General features: G+C 51.6%; 1 protein-coding gene across 1 annotated transcript in view; it reads right to left on the bottom strand.

Moving 5' to 3' along the window:
- Positions 1-13,791, bottom strand: part of LOC131207856 (protein sickie) — a 177,270-nt gene that overhangs the window by 53,884 nt on the left and 109,595 nt on the right. The window contains exons 9-14 of the mRNA XM_058200488.1: positions 9,437-9,948; positions 9,203-9,359; positions 8,613-8,963; positions 8,178-8,204; positions 5,339-5,577; positions 5,105-5,256 (exon numbers count right to left, since the gene is read on the bottom strand). Of these exons, the coding sequence (XP_058056471.1) occupies positions 5,105-5,256; positions 5,339-5,577; positions 8,178-8,204; positions 8,613-8,963; positions 9,203-9,359; positions 9,437-9,948 (1,438 nt within the window). The remainder of the gene's footprint in view (positions 1-5,104; positions 5,257-5,338; positions 5,578-8,177; positions 8,205-8,612; positions 8,964-9,202; positions 9,360-9,436; positions 9,949-13,791) is intronic.

Below are 13,791 nucleotides of genomic sequence, written 5' to 3'. Positions count from 1 at the left end.
AGACAGACAGGCTGATAAATTGGAGCCGGGTTTGGGCCGTTACCTAACGAATGAAAGGTTACGAATTTAGAACGCAAAAGCTAAACACACTTCTGTGTTGTGTGTTGAGATATGGCGATGCCCGTTATTAGCGGCCACATGGCTTTCCGGCCCAAAACGACGAATCATTATCATTAAAATCCCTACACAGCACTAGAGATCTAGATAAGGGCCAGCGTCATTCGATTCCAGCAAAACACAATGTCTGGAGAAAGCATTCAAGCCGATGACGAAGCGCGTCACGTGGCAATGTTTTTGCAAAACATAAATCAATCAAACCCGAAGGGGTGGCGAAATTTCCACGGCCGTACCGCGGACCACGGAGCCCTGTGGCTCATCGGAACGAGATCAAACGAGGCGGCCAACGAGCGTGCCGTTGTACCAATTTATTGACAGTTGTTGAATAAATTAATCATCCCATTGGCTCGTTATCAGTGAGGCCACCGGCATGAGCGGCGCGCATTTGAAAGCCGGAGCTGTGGCAAAATGTTGCAAACTTTGTCTATTTCTGGGTTCCGGTTATTGGCGGCAAACATTTTTATTCCCCTTTCTTCGGACCGCATCGGCAGCATACTATTTATGTTACGCCACCGTCGTGCCAAAGTGCATTCGGTGAACGAAAGATCTCCCGGCGATAGTGCCCGGGAGCCCGGAGCAAAGGACCAGCTGTCAGCAGCAGCAGCGCCCGGCAGCATAACCAGCATCTCCGGACGGTTGCTGGACCCTTTGTTGCGGTGACACTGATCGTGGGGTCGAGGATTTCACGCCATCACTTCCACTTCCATCACCGTCACCGTCGGTAATGCCGCCCTGTGGTGTATTATTGTGACTCCAACTATTGCACCCGGCAATGAATGGGGCACAAGACCTTGCCTCGAGATCGAGTGCAGTAATTCGACGCCTGGTTTCTCGCCTTCGACTCGCGGCGAAAGATCACTCCACCCCCTCCCACCCGGGGGTCCTTGATGGCCGTGGTGATGGGAAAATATTTGCACGAAATATCGCCGGGCGCCTCGCCAGCGGAACATTTGAACTAATTTGACCCGCCCGTCGTTCCGTGGCCGTTGATTGATTGAAATTTCAAATTCAAACCCACGGCTCAACGGCGCGGCCAGCTCGACGCTCATTGAAGGCTCAATCAGTGTTCATTACCGGGCGCCGGATTGCAATTTGACGGCGATCGCGCGACTAGGTTGGCCTCCACCGACGGTCGATTGGGATTTTTTTTTTCGCGCTTCCATTGCTGAAGTACATCGTGAAGAGTGGGATGCTGATTGTTCGGCAGACATTTGCACGATCATTTGCCAAACTTGCTCCGGATCTGCTGGCGGCTACGATGGGCGCGTAACGTTTGCATAAGTTTCTTGAGCACCGCGGACGCGGACGATATCAAGGTTCGCGGGCTGGTGACGCCGAAGGCCGTGGCAGCTTGTAACTAGCCAGCTTGTCTAGGTAAATTATTCCAATAGTGCCAAAGCCGGTACACAGTGCGGTCAACTTTCTTTGACCACCTAATAATCTTTGACCACCTAGATACTGCAAGGCGCAATGTACCCAAGTTTGGAGCTCATAACAGTTTGTCGTGTTTATTCATTCATATTGAAATTTTGTTTAAACTGAAAACTTGAAACAACACTTTGGATTGTATCAAACATCATATAATTTGTGTCAAACTAATTTACACAAAAAACTATATTAAATTAGTTCGTGTTCCAGTAGATGTAATAAATAACATGCTAATGATGCTAATCAGTGCCAATATATTTTCCTAACGTTTCGGAGTCACTGCAAGACTAATTCGTAAAGAACTATCACCGGTGGCTTAATGGGTGCTTTTATGGAGTATTTGTTTTTGGAGGATCTTTATTAGATATTTGGCCAGATTGGATTCCATATGATTTTTGGCTATTGAATTTATCGATTCGATGCAACCAAATTTTGATGATTAATTCAATGTTACTATTAGAAACTCAAGAGAGAAATTTTACAGAATACATGAGCTCTGATCTCGAAACTTTCTTACCGCACTGTGCAATCTAATTGGTTATGAACCAACGTTGCACTTTACAAATTTTCGCATTATTTTCGCATGTTAATCGCCAAACAATTTTCATTCGAACACACCTGTTGTTTTCTGTGTGAGACCCCTGTAAGGAGACTCTATTTCTTTAGTTGTGTTGAATAATTCAATAGCGAACAAATTAATTGCATACAGAAGCGAAATGGCCCCAAACTGCGGTACAGGGTGCTGCTCCCGAACGAAACGGGCCATATGCTCCGGCACCTGCATTGGCATGTGCACGCCGTTTATGGTGTCCCCGGCCGGGGACGAAAGTGCAAGGTCAATGTGATGGGTTTTTACAACCGCCGTGACCGATTACGGTACAGTCGCCGATTGCAGTTTCGATTCGCCGAAGGACCGAAAGCGCGGATGATGGAAGAAGCAGGCACCGAAATGGCGAAATTGATGGGAATCGAAGGGAACGAGGCAAAAATGTGGAATCGAACATATTTCGGGACCGCGAGTGAGCGTGGATCGCCCCAAACTGGGTTCCTCCGTCAACACGGGGTTGACGATTTATGTGACATTCCTGTTGCGTGTGCGCGCGCGCGCAGGAGACCACGAGTTCACTCGGTCTCCGGGTTGATAGCCATTAATTTCGTTTTGTCTTCGGGGCGTTGGTATTTTTTGCAGAGCCGGAATAAACCGGTCCTCCGGCGTGTCACACCGGGAATGATGGTTCACGCCACGCCGGTCAGAATTTGGCGTGCAATAAAATTGTGCAACCGAACGGGCGGGGGGACCGTGCCGTGAACGTTGCGCTTCGCACGCGGCGATGCAATTTGAGCTTTCAAGAAGGACACTTTAAAAAGGACATTTGTTGGTCATTAAAATCGGGCGCGTCCCGTCCGTGGTTTTAATCATCCCGCGTAATGGACGCGCAGCGAACACTAAAAGTGTCAAAAGTTGGTGAAATATTGTCGATCTTCGCAGCGTGCGCCGCGAAGAGGTTGGTTCGGGGGACCCTTCCTAAAATGAAGATGTTGTTAATTTCGACATAATTTAAGTGCAATTTAATTTCCCAATCAACAGTGGCCGCCATAGCCATCGTCCGACGGCCACTCGGTCCCATTGCCCGTTGTTCAGCCCGGCGGAACCTACCTTTCGGTTCCCCGAAATGAGCACACGTTTGTGGGGGGATTTCTTTTTTATGACCATACCTCTGATTGTCCGCCTCGTGATTGCTGCCGCGGCTCAACAGGACCTCTCATGACCACTTTTCGATTTCCCGCCGTTAAGAAGGCCCTCTCTTGTTCGTATCGTCATTTGCGCCCATTCTTTTGGGCTCCACGTTTTAATCGAAGGAGCGGCCCTTATTGCTTCTGCCGGCCTGTGGCGCACCGCAACAATGCGGCCGGCGGATGCCGGGTCGCCCTTGGGCCTTGGGTGTGTGGGATTTTTTAAAGTCACGGAAATTAAAAATTCCTCCAACCAACCGATGTCCCAGCGCCCAGCGCTGGGAGGACATGTCGCGTGTGGCACGGGAAGAGACATGCATTTCGGTCTGCGGTCACCATCGCATCCCCACGGAGGATCCCCGTGTGCCGTGAAGTGGTTCTTGGCTCTGCGGTTACCCAACGGAACCATCTTTCATTTCCGCCATCCCGTGGCCAGGCGGCCGTGTTGCAGTGCCAAACCAGTCCCGTTTATCGCAAGGCCGGGAGATGGCCCGATAACGGTGGTCGATTGTTCATACATTTTTCAACAGGTACCGGTACCGGCCCCCGGGATGGGATGGGCACCGGGGTGCGAGAAATGGCTACCATTCACGGAAAAGTAGCGAAAAGGAAAAACAGGTTTCCGCGACGGGGCTCGGTGGTGCTGCTGGATGGTCGCGGCCGGTTTGCCGGAGAGGTCACTCGCCGTCGCGCGGATCAGCGCAAATAGGTCGAACTGTATCGTCCCGATGGGCGAAGGTGCATCGAACGGCGCATTGGCGGATACGGGGACCATCGATCCGCCGAAGCTAATGGCGAAGCCAATCAATCAATCGGCCGATCGGTTGGGCGCTGGCCGATGTTGCATATTTTACCCGCGCAACCCGCGAAGCAACTTCAAAGGTGCGCGATGGTTGCGGATTTAATGGTTCAATGGAAAATTAGCCACCAGGAGAAACGAGCACGAAGGATACGCTGCTTGGGAAAGTCAGGGAATACGTCCCCCGGTCAGCCGGGTCATTTGTAGCAAGCAGCAATCCACAACAAATAATTCAACCTGCTTCACTGTTCCGGCGCAAGAAGCTGAACAGGGAACGGAAAAATCTGTTTGGCCACACAACTTCTCCGGCTGAGTCCGACTGCCCCACGGGCAACTAACGAATGGACGGCGGTCCCGGAGCATAAAATCGATATTTTAAAAGAAGTCCGTGAAACATGAAAAGCGCACTGCCATTGCCGATTTTTTTTGCTTTCCTTTTCTTCCGTGGAAAACTCGGTGAAAAGCCCGCAATTCTTTGCCATAAATCTTCGTTTCGGTGGCGCCAGCGTCCGGTGAGCCCAGGAAAAAAACCCGTGTTTTCCCGACATTATTTTCTTTGGCGAAAAGTGCGATGCAAACAGCGAAAAGCCAAATTAAAATTTATTTTCACCCGAAAAACGCCCTGACCTGTGAACCCGCAACCATTGTTTGGTTGTGCAAATTGTGTGGCTAAAGCCGGGAGAAACAAACCGACGACGACGATCCGTTCGGCCGGAAACACCAGGCGGCCCTGGCGGATAATTATAAAATCTGTCACTTTCTGGTGCAGGACCATTAGATTTTACTTTCCGGTGCCGAAAGCCGGCGCCGTAAAAAGAAATAGCCTTAGCGAAGCCGTTCCGCCTTTAAACTGACACTAAAGTGACACGGCAAAATGGGCGGGATTTGGGAGGATTCGGATTCGGAAACTTGCCTCCCCGTCGGCGTGCCTCAATCCGGAGTGGTCTCATTAAAACTCAATGTTCTTTCAGCAAGTAGGTCACCAACATACTCGCCGAAAGTTCTGCATGTTTTTGCGGTACTCACGTTAGTTGACAGCTGGCTGGAGAGACTCATGACCTGGTCCCGGGCATCAGTTAGTTCGCGTTTCAGTCTCCGCACCTCGGTGGCCTGTCGTTCCTCCGTCGATCCGTAAAGGGACGATCCTCCGGACAGTAGCGATGCCTGACTGCCGTGCACTGTTTGAAGGATAGGAGCGACCGTTATTAGTTCCAAATCGGGGGGACTTTGCGCGTTCGCGAATATCGTAAACCCCCTTACCTTCGTCGTTCTTCTTCGGATAGGTCAACCGAGTGGCGGCGGCACTGGTGTGCGTTGGAGACAGCAGCCCGGCGAAACCACGGGTCGGCGGTGTCGGTGAGGTCGGTTGACTCCACGGCACGGACATCCCGTTGCCGGAGTGGACCAGCGTGCCGACCGGAAGACAGTAGTACGGTTCGATCTCGACGTCCGGGCCGCGGCTCAGCATCGAGGGATACATTTTCTCCGACTTGGTCGATCTGACGATGGTGGCAGAAAGCAGAAAACGCGTCTTGAACGGTCTATCTCGGGAATGTGGCATGCAAACGAGATGATACGCTACTCTACTCTACGGCCAAGGATGATGGAACCGTACGGAAGATGATGGTGATGTAAGGGTCCGTGCTTAATGGTCAGAGGAATGAATAGAATAGGACAGGATGCAGACGGAGCGGTGGGAGTGGCTGCGAGGTGGCGTCATGCATGTAGAATGTATGTAGAGACATGCAAACATGCGACACACGGTGAGATTGCGCGAATCCGAACTGAACCCGGCAAGACTTCCAGCGCCCCAGCGGAGAAGTCGTGGAGTCAGTAAACTACGCCGACGGCATGCGAATAAATATTTAAATCTCAAACAGTTATTCAGATTTTGAACTCCTGCACTCCTCTCCGGGAGGCAGAGCCGGATTTGGCTGATCCACCGGAGGCCGGAGTGCACGCAGGCCCTAATGTCTATAAATGGTCAGAACGCTGGCGGGCCGGCAGATACACGTTGGTGGGATTTTCTGCCATAGTGGCCTTTTCGGACGTCGGGACTATCGGCCGCGGTCGCGGTGTGGGCTTCTGTCAACTGGTCTGCCTGACAAACATCGGGCTCGGGCTCGCATTTATGATGTGGCGACCGGCAACTGGTGACTGGCGATGGGCAACCGCCACCGGTGGGGCCTCCGCGGGAAGTACTTATGCTTATGCGCCGTCGCATGATACGTAAATAAGCGCTTCAAATGGGCGAATAAATATTAAAGTGACGCGACATTACGTGTGACGTTTGTGCCGGGGCCGCCAAGCGGTCAATATATGCAAACGAAAAGCGCGACTCACACACCCGATTCCCGTGGACGCGTTTTTTGAGGCCCTCCCGTTTGACGCAACGATCGGGCACGATTATCGAGAAGGGCCGTGGCGTGTTTGTGGCCGTTTTGTCTGTTTGCTATCACTTTTAATGAAACCCTATTAAACGGTGCAAGCCAACCACTTTTTGCCGACGTAACATTGAAATACTGCGAACGTTAGCAGGAAGGTGGCCAGTTCCTAAAAGCAGCTTCAGGCGAAATTCCACTCGACACGATGGGCAGCTACTTAATCAGAGTTTTATGACACAATGAACATTTTATCACCACGACACCACGCTCTGATGGGCTCCGGGGAGGTCACATTGCTGTGGCTGGAAAACTCGCTCTCGGCACCCAGCTTTTCCGGAGGAGCCGAGGAACAAGGGCAAATTCCTTTTCCTGCGATTGAGACGGACACTTATCCCATGATTGTGGACCTCTGTCTTGTGGAGCAAGCAAATAGCCATCTCCGTGCGGAGCTCTCGACCGGTGGAAAATCGAATCCGGAAGGAAAGGCTCCGGCTTAAAACAAAAAATTGAATGGAACGGAAAATAATATTATCAAACTGACAGGACGATAGGACCTTCGCCAGAGCAGCCAGACAAAGTGAAGAATAACAATTTTAATCTCCTCCTTTGTTGGCGCAACCGACGACGTCCCACTCCAATCACTCCAGCTCCAGTACGGCTGTAAAGTGCAATAAAACCGAAGGGAATTCAATTAAAAACTTTTCAATCCTATTGACCGAGCTGTGCTGGGCGATAGGAACACTCCCTAGCCACATAGGTTGGTACAGCATTTTTAAGAAATTGTCCAGGAACTTAGTTAATAGACTGACAAAAATTCGGCACGGCACTGTGGCTGATAAGCTCTGCACAGTTTTATGGCACAAACATTGGGCCCATCACAGGTATCGACCGAACATCGATTGAAGCTGAGGACACGATATTGCGTTATACGTTGCGACACGTACATCGGCCGTAATTATCCTAGTGAGGTGCTTGGGACCGTCTCACACATAACTTACGCCCGATCGATAGCGTACGGCAGCTAGAGAGACCATTAAGCTAAAGATAGCTAAGGGGTCTGCGTGCCAAATCGGCTGCAATAAAGCCACCGAGAGACCGTTGGGTTGCGAAGATGGTCCCGTCGAGAGCCGTAGATGAGCAGGAATTACGAACATTCCGAGAAAGGTTAGAAGGTGTTATGAAAGGTTTTTATGAACAACATAACGTGCCGCAACACTCTCCGGCCAGACGAACTTTGAAAGTATGCCACTCTTTACATCGACATTCAGACATTCTAAATCCAATCGAACGGTCGCGTCTTTATTGTAATTCCTGCTTCTTCGGGTATGTCGAAACTGAACTCACGCCATAATTTGCGAGACCAATGCCACTCCATGGTCTTGAGGCGAACGCAAAACGGCGAAAGTTGATTGCCCAACCCACCCAAGCGCAGGGCACGCAGGACACGAAACCGGGGGGCCAAGAAGTCACTCTGCTATCAACACACATGCGTCATATTTTAGGAACATCAGACATGGGGCAAGGCAAAGCACGCGAAGGAGTGGGTTGCGGGAAGCAATAAATTTCGTGGGGGTCACACGTCAGGCATGCTACGAATTTTCCTGCGCATATCGATTTCTCGCGCATGCACACGTGCTCTGATGGCGCGCGCTTCGAATGCGAAATGGGTGCACGGGTTGATGGGTTTTCGTAAGGTTAACTATAACTATATCTACCTGGGGTAGGTCCTCTCTTTCAGATAGCTATCCGGCGCGGTGCAAAAGAACGAGAAAATGTAAAGGACAGTGTGAGAGCGTCACGTCGACACTTCGGAACTCTCTCTGCGCCAGGGCCAGGACACAGAACATTTTTTTATGATGCAAACTAAGGACTAAAGACTGAGTGGCAAATAAAAACCTAAAGCCTACGCTCCTCTAGATCGTTTTACACTAAGTGACCTAAGGACAAGCACACGTGGCTCGAGAATCGAAACCGAATTGAAAGTGAAACGAAAGTACGAAGCAGTTTCTACATTAAAAAGCACACTACAGACACGCGCACAGAGAGCGACAGCAGCTCTGCGGATCGGTTCCGACTTCTGAGCCGCCCGAAGGACGAAGACACCGACCGGGACACCGAGGGCATCCTCGCCGCCACGGCTGCATAATTACCTGATGCTATTGCTTCGATTGAGACGGGGACTGTTGGTGGTGGCGGCACCGGTGGTGTGGTGGTGGTGATGGTGGTGATGGGGTTGCTGGGTCTCGCCACGCGCGTGGTGCAGCAGCTTGTGGGGCCGGGTTGCCGGTCCCGGTGATCCGGTGACGGCGGCCACGGCGGCCGCCGGCGCCGAACCCATTGCAATGGCGTCCAGCGTGTCGCCCTCCGACAGGCGGCTGCTGGCCGTGTTCGAGTGCTTCAGCCACATGGCGTAGGAGCCGTAGTCGGGCTTCACCTCGGCGTACGTTTGCGTATCGGACAGGCTACCGTCGGTCAGCTTGGCGGAGGCGCGATTCGACATTCTGATGGAGGCCGCCAGCCAACCGGACGTTAGATGGTGAGGTGTTAGCGATGGAGGGAAGAGGAAAGAACACCCCGCCGTGAGAACCCGGACCCGTGGAATGGCGGTTTCGGTTGAATAATCAAGGGGAGGGCGAAAGAGAGAAAATGAGCAGAAACCGGTGTGGTGTTAGCGATGTCGATGCAGAGGGGGGGCCGTTAGTGCGGAAGAGGTAAGTCGCGGGACACACGGGACACAAACCTATGTTGGAAGACATGCATATCTAGCCCCGGCTTGGGCAAACTGTGCGTTCCGGAACCAAACCTTTCTTTCACCGACTGGCTGAGCTGCGCCGCTCCTGGACCGGTGAGCGAGAAGCTCCGGTACTGTGGGTGTTGCTGCTGCTGTTGCTGGACTTCTAAAACGAGAAGCAAAAGAAAACGCGCTGTAAGATCTGAACCTCTGAAGTCGACCGAAGTTGTTGATGGAACTTACTAGCTTGAAAATCGGCCGTCGTTGTCTGGGTGCCACCGGAAACTTTCAGCTTTCCGGACCGTGGCACGGCCGACACGTGGGCCGTGCGGCCGCCGGTGAGCAGGTTCTGCCCTTGCTGTTGTTGTTGCTGCTGCTGGGTCAGGTCCATCACCCCTGGCATGCTGGAGCCGTTGGTGCGCTTTATGTAGCCAAAGCTCTGCGGGACACCACCGGCCGCTTTCGTGCGACCGGATGAGGTTCCCTTGGACGATGGCGTACTGCGGCGCGACTGGCTCGGGCTCGAACCGCTCTTATCCTTGCGCGTACCGGTCGGGGACGGCGGCTGCGAGCTGTGCTGGCTGCCGCCATTGCCGTGGTGTGACGGCTCCGGAAGCTTGCCCCAATATTCGCGCCCGTTCGGCCCGACCGTGCTTCCGGCGCTGTGACGGGCGCTGCTCTTGCCACCGTTGACGTGCGAGTGCTCCATTGCCGTTCCCACACTGTCCAGATGATCGCCCCGGCTGCTACGACATCTGACCGCCAGAGAGAGTGAGAGAGAGAGAGAGAGAGAGAGAGAGAGAGAGAGAGAGAGAGAGTAAAAAATCACATCCGTTAGTGACGTTATAAACGATATCTGCAGAAAGCGAATTATGCCTGTGAAATAATTAAACAGCCCAGTCCTGAGTGGACGGCGCTGAACGACACAGGCTAGGTGTCTTAGGGCCTCGGAGTGCCTCGCAGGGCCCGGAGAGGCATTTCTGTTTCACGTGTCCAACAACAGAGTGACTATTTATCGCTCTCGGGGCGTCGTTGCACTTTCGCCGCATACACGGACGATCCGGGTCCGAGCCATTAATTTAGGGGGCCCGTTTTGATAAACGACACACGTCCTGATGACGGGTCCTTTAGGGACACCAACGTCCGGAGTGTGTGGCAAATTTATGTCACCCATTTCGCAAATGCAACACCGGGACCGGGAGCGTTTCCAGCCAGACACATTAGAATCTAGGTGGGGGCTGGGTCCGGGTTTTCCCTGATAAAGCATAAATTAATTTACCCCCGCAGTGTGTGAACTTGTGTTGATATTTGGGCTTCGATAGAGTTTCATTTTCCCACGGCAACGGTGAAAACTCAACAACAATGCTGAGTACTTCTTGCGAAACTCCAATGCGCCTAAAGGTAGGCAGCCGGTTGAGCACAGCTAAGGGCGCTCGAAACTGCTCGACGAGAGAGCGCCGTTTCGGATTCAAATCGCGCTTCGACGGACAAGAAAGATGTCCTGTAAGAAGGATAAGAACGGAATGATGTCGCATCGGTCCCGTAGTGGCCACTTTTCCTCAGCGCGCGTACTTAATGGCCGTGTGAATTGGTTAAACGAACGCCGGTAAAGCAGGTACTTTATCCAAAACAGCCGTCGGTGTCCTCGAGAGCAAGGAGACGACATAATTTAAACATTACAGCTGCCGGTAATTAGCTTACGATAATTAAGAAAAACATCGGCGCGTGATTCCTCCCCATGGACGAGATGTTTTCTTAGAAGCACCGATTGTTTTAATGAAAATAAACTAACATTGGGTTGAGTGTTGAATATTTAAATGTCTGCACCGTGATGTAAGGACCGCGGTGAGGAGTTCCATCGTGGATGGCAAACGAACTCAGTGTTGGCTCCGATGGCATGCTAAGTAGGGTCGTTTACATTATGCGACCATCAGCATGTTGGCACCAAATAAGTCGTTTGCAAATTAGCAGAATAAATAAGGCGTTCTGATTTGCATTAAATCATGTATTTATAAACCGTTGGGCAGACGGTGTTTGATGATTGCCTGGCAGAGAAGCTTGTAAAACTATAAAGAACTGTTCTAGCGCTTTTGTTTTACAAATCCTTCAGTGATTCGGAGGACTAAAGCAAAGCCTAGAATGAAATATCAGTTCTATAAGTAAACCGTAAGTCCAACGGTAAGTTATTGCTTAAAGTTTGTGGACCCATTTCGAGCAACCTATTTCCAACTCGAACACTGCATTGACAATTTCATTCAACTTTCAAGGACAAACATCAATCCATCTCCAAGAAGCGGATCCCGCGTCTTGGCCCAGGTCAGGACGGGGGCGCAAAACTCGGTCAAACTCACACGACCGCCGGCGGGCGCTACTGGGAACCACGACGAGGCTTATTTATGTCTAGCTGCATTCGAGCACGTGAGCGAAAGTTGTCCATTTCCGAACCGAACGCTGCAGGGGATTTATTAGTGCGGATAACGCTTCAGTCCAGCCGCCCAGCCCTGTCCCTGGCCGCATCAATTCCGACGAAGTGGTACGCTGTGCCGTTTCGTTACCGTTTCGGGTAAATATTGACAGCGTTGACGATAGTTTTGCATTTGAGCCGTTAGGACGACTGACTATTAATTAGCCAGCGAGCGTGACAAGCGGCTTGCGCCCGCTACCGTCTCCGCCGACGCCTTAATTGAAATTAATGGAGACGCATGGTTCGCGTCGTCGTGATCCTCTTTTTTCTTTTGTCCTCGTCTTATCATCGTCTTGGGAGACTCGCGTTCTTGTTTTTTAGCGGCACGCTCCGCACGAACGTCGGCCCAGAGAATTGACGGTCCCGCATGAAATTGGTTCCAATTAGGTTGGAAATAATTTAGATTGCACGCTCCAGCATCCCGGAGCGGAATCGAAGGCACTCCAGCGAACGATGCACAAATCGTACGATAAAGTACGCAAGAGACGCCCTCGACGGTACAGTCGTTAGAGGTGTTATCACCGAAAATGGCTGAAGAAGGTTGGTACGTGCCAAGTTGGTAGCCCCGAGCCACCGGGCGGTGTCTTTGGGAAGTTTCGCTCGTTCTCTGGAACTTTTCGCCACGTCCAAATGTAATGGTGCTTCCGTGGTGCCGACAGTTTCGGTCCCGCCCATTTGGCCGCCCAGACTGGAGCTAATCGGTGCCACAGGAAACTCTGTTTACCCAATTTATTTCGCCACATCACGTCGAGGGGCCGTGTAGCCACACAACTCACAAGTAACTTATCCCGGGACGTGGCTTTAATGTTGATTTGCGAAAGATTTGATTCTTTTCCATTTCTTTTTTGGACGAAACTCACAGCACCACACAAAGAATGTCCTTGAAGCCCTTAGTTTTAAATACGTTCGAATGGGACACCGTTAATCAAGCGTTCAATATCAGTAAACCGTAATTGGATTGTGATTCGGGTGTTAACGGTTGATCGCAAGTGGTTAGTTTTGTACCCTTTTTGCGTCCCATTTTTGTCACTCACTCCGCGACACAATCCCATCCGCTATCGACCGGACCCCCGGTCATGTTTGTTTTGTCTCAAATGCCGTTCTCGGGACCGGCTAACCCAATTGAGTGCGCGAACCGGCAACAGTGCTGATAATCCACGGTCCCGCTTCAAAACTCAGAATCGAAATGTGCCGTCTGCCATTAAATCCGAAAGCCAGCGTTACAGGTCCCGGCTTCCTGTCGGATTGTTCGGGTTGCCACTCGGCCCTAATGGAGACTGTTCGCCAGATTCCTGCGGGTGACTACTAGACATATACACAGCCGGCTGAAGCTGAAGTGGTTCTCCCGCATCCCGCGGCCCATTCCCGGTAATGGATCGGAAACGATGTTTCGCGTTTTGTGGCGATGTTTCGTTGCGATTTTAACGAACCTCTCTTTTAGCTCGAGCAGCGAAACGAAGCGACCGAAAATGGCTTCGAATGGGGCCGGCCAAATGTGTGGATGTAAAATAATAAATGCACTCTCCAACTGGGGTGCTTGGGACGAGCAGCGAGTTGGAATCGATTTTATAACCAAAATGGATTTTCGATTTGCGGGGAATTAAATCGATATGTTTTTCCCGGCCGTTTTTATCGCTCCACTTTTATCCCATTCCCGGTCGGATCGAGTTGTACGATATCGGATCGAGCGTTCGCAGGGTGCTTGAAATGCAAATCAAATGCAAACACAACGGAACAAAAACCCGGCGTATCCTTTTTCCATCAGCTGACACCGAATCCTTCACCGGAGTGTACCGGAATGGAATGTCAAGCGGAAAGAGTACCCTTGACAGATGGGAGGCAAATCGCTCTCACAAAGACACGTCAACCACCGCTGGCGATGCAGTTCCAGCGCGCCGGTAGCCGCCGACCGTAAAGGGATGAATCCAATTAGCGTGCGACGACACCGACGTGCGACATTGGCCAGCGTCATAAATCATACCGAGCAGCGCAGGATAATAACATCACCGCAAACACCCGGCACCCGACCGGCGGTGGTCAGGACATCATACGCGGCCCGCACCCGGATAATTCAATAATCCGTTCACGCGTTTCATAAATCATAAATTGCAGCCCAAGCCGCGCTGGTGGGCGT

Source organism: Anopheles bellator, chromosome 2, assembly GCF_943735745.2.
Source record: "Anopheles bellator chromosome 2, idAnoBellAS_SP24_06.2, whole genome shotgun sequence".
Lineage (NCBI taxonomy): Eukaryota > Metazoa > Arthropoda > Insecta > Diptera > Culicidae > Anopheles > Anopheles bellator.
The sequence above is the reverse complement of the archived record's forward strand: the minus strand, read 5'-3'. Positions and strand labels throughout refer to the sequence as shown.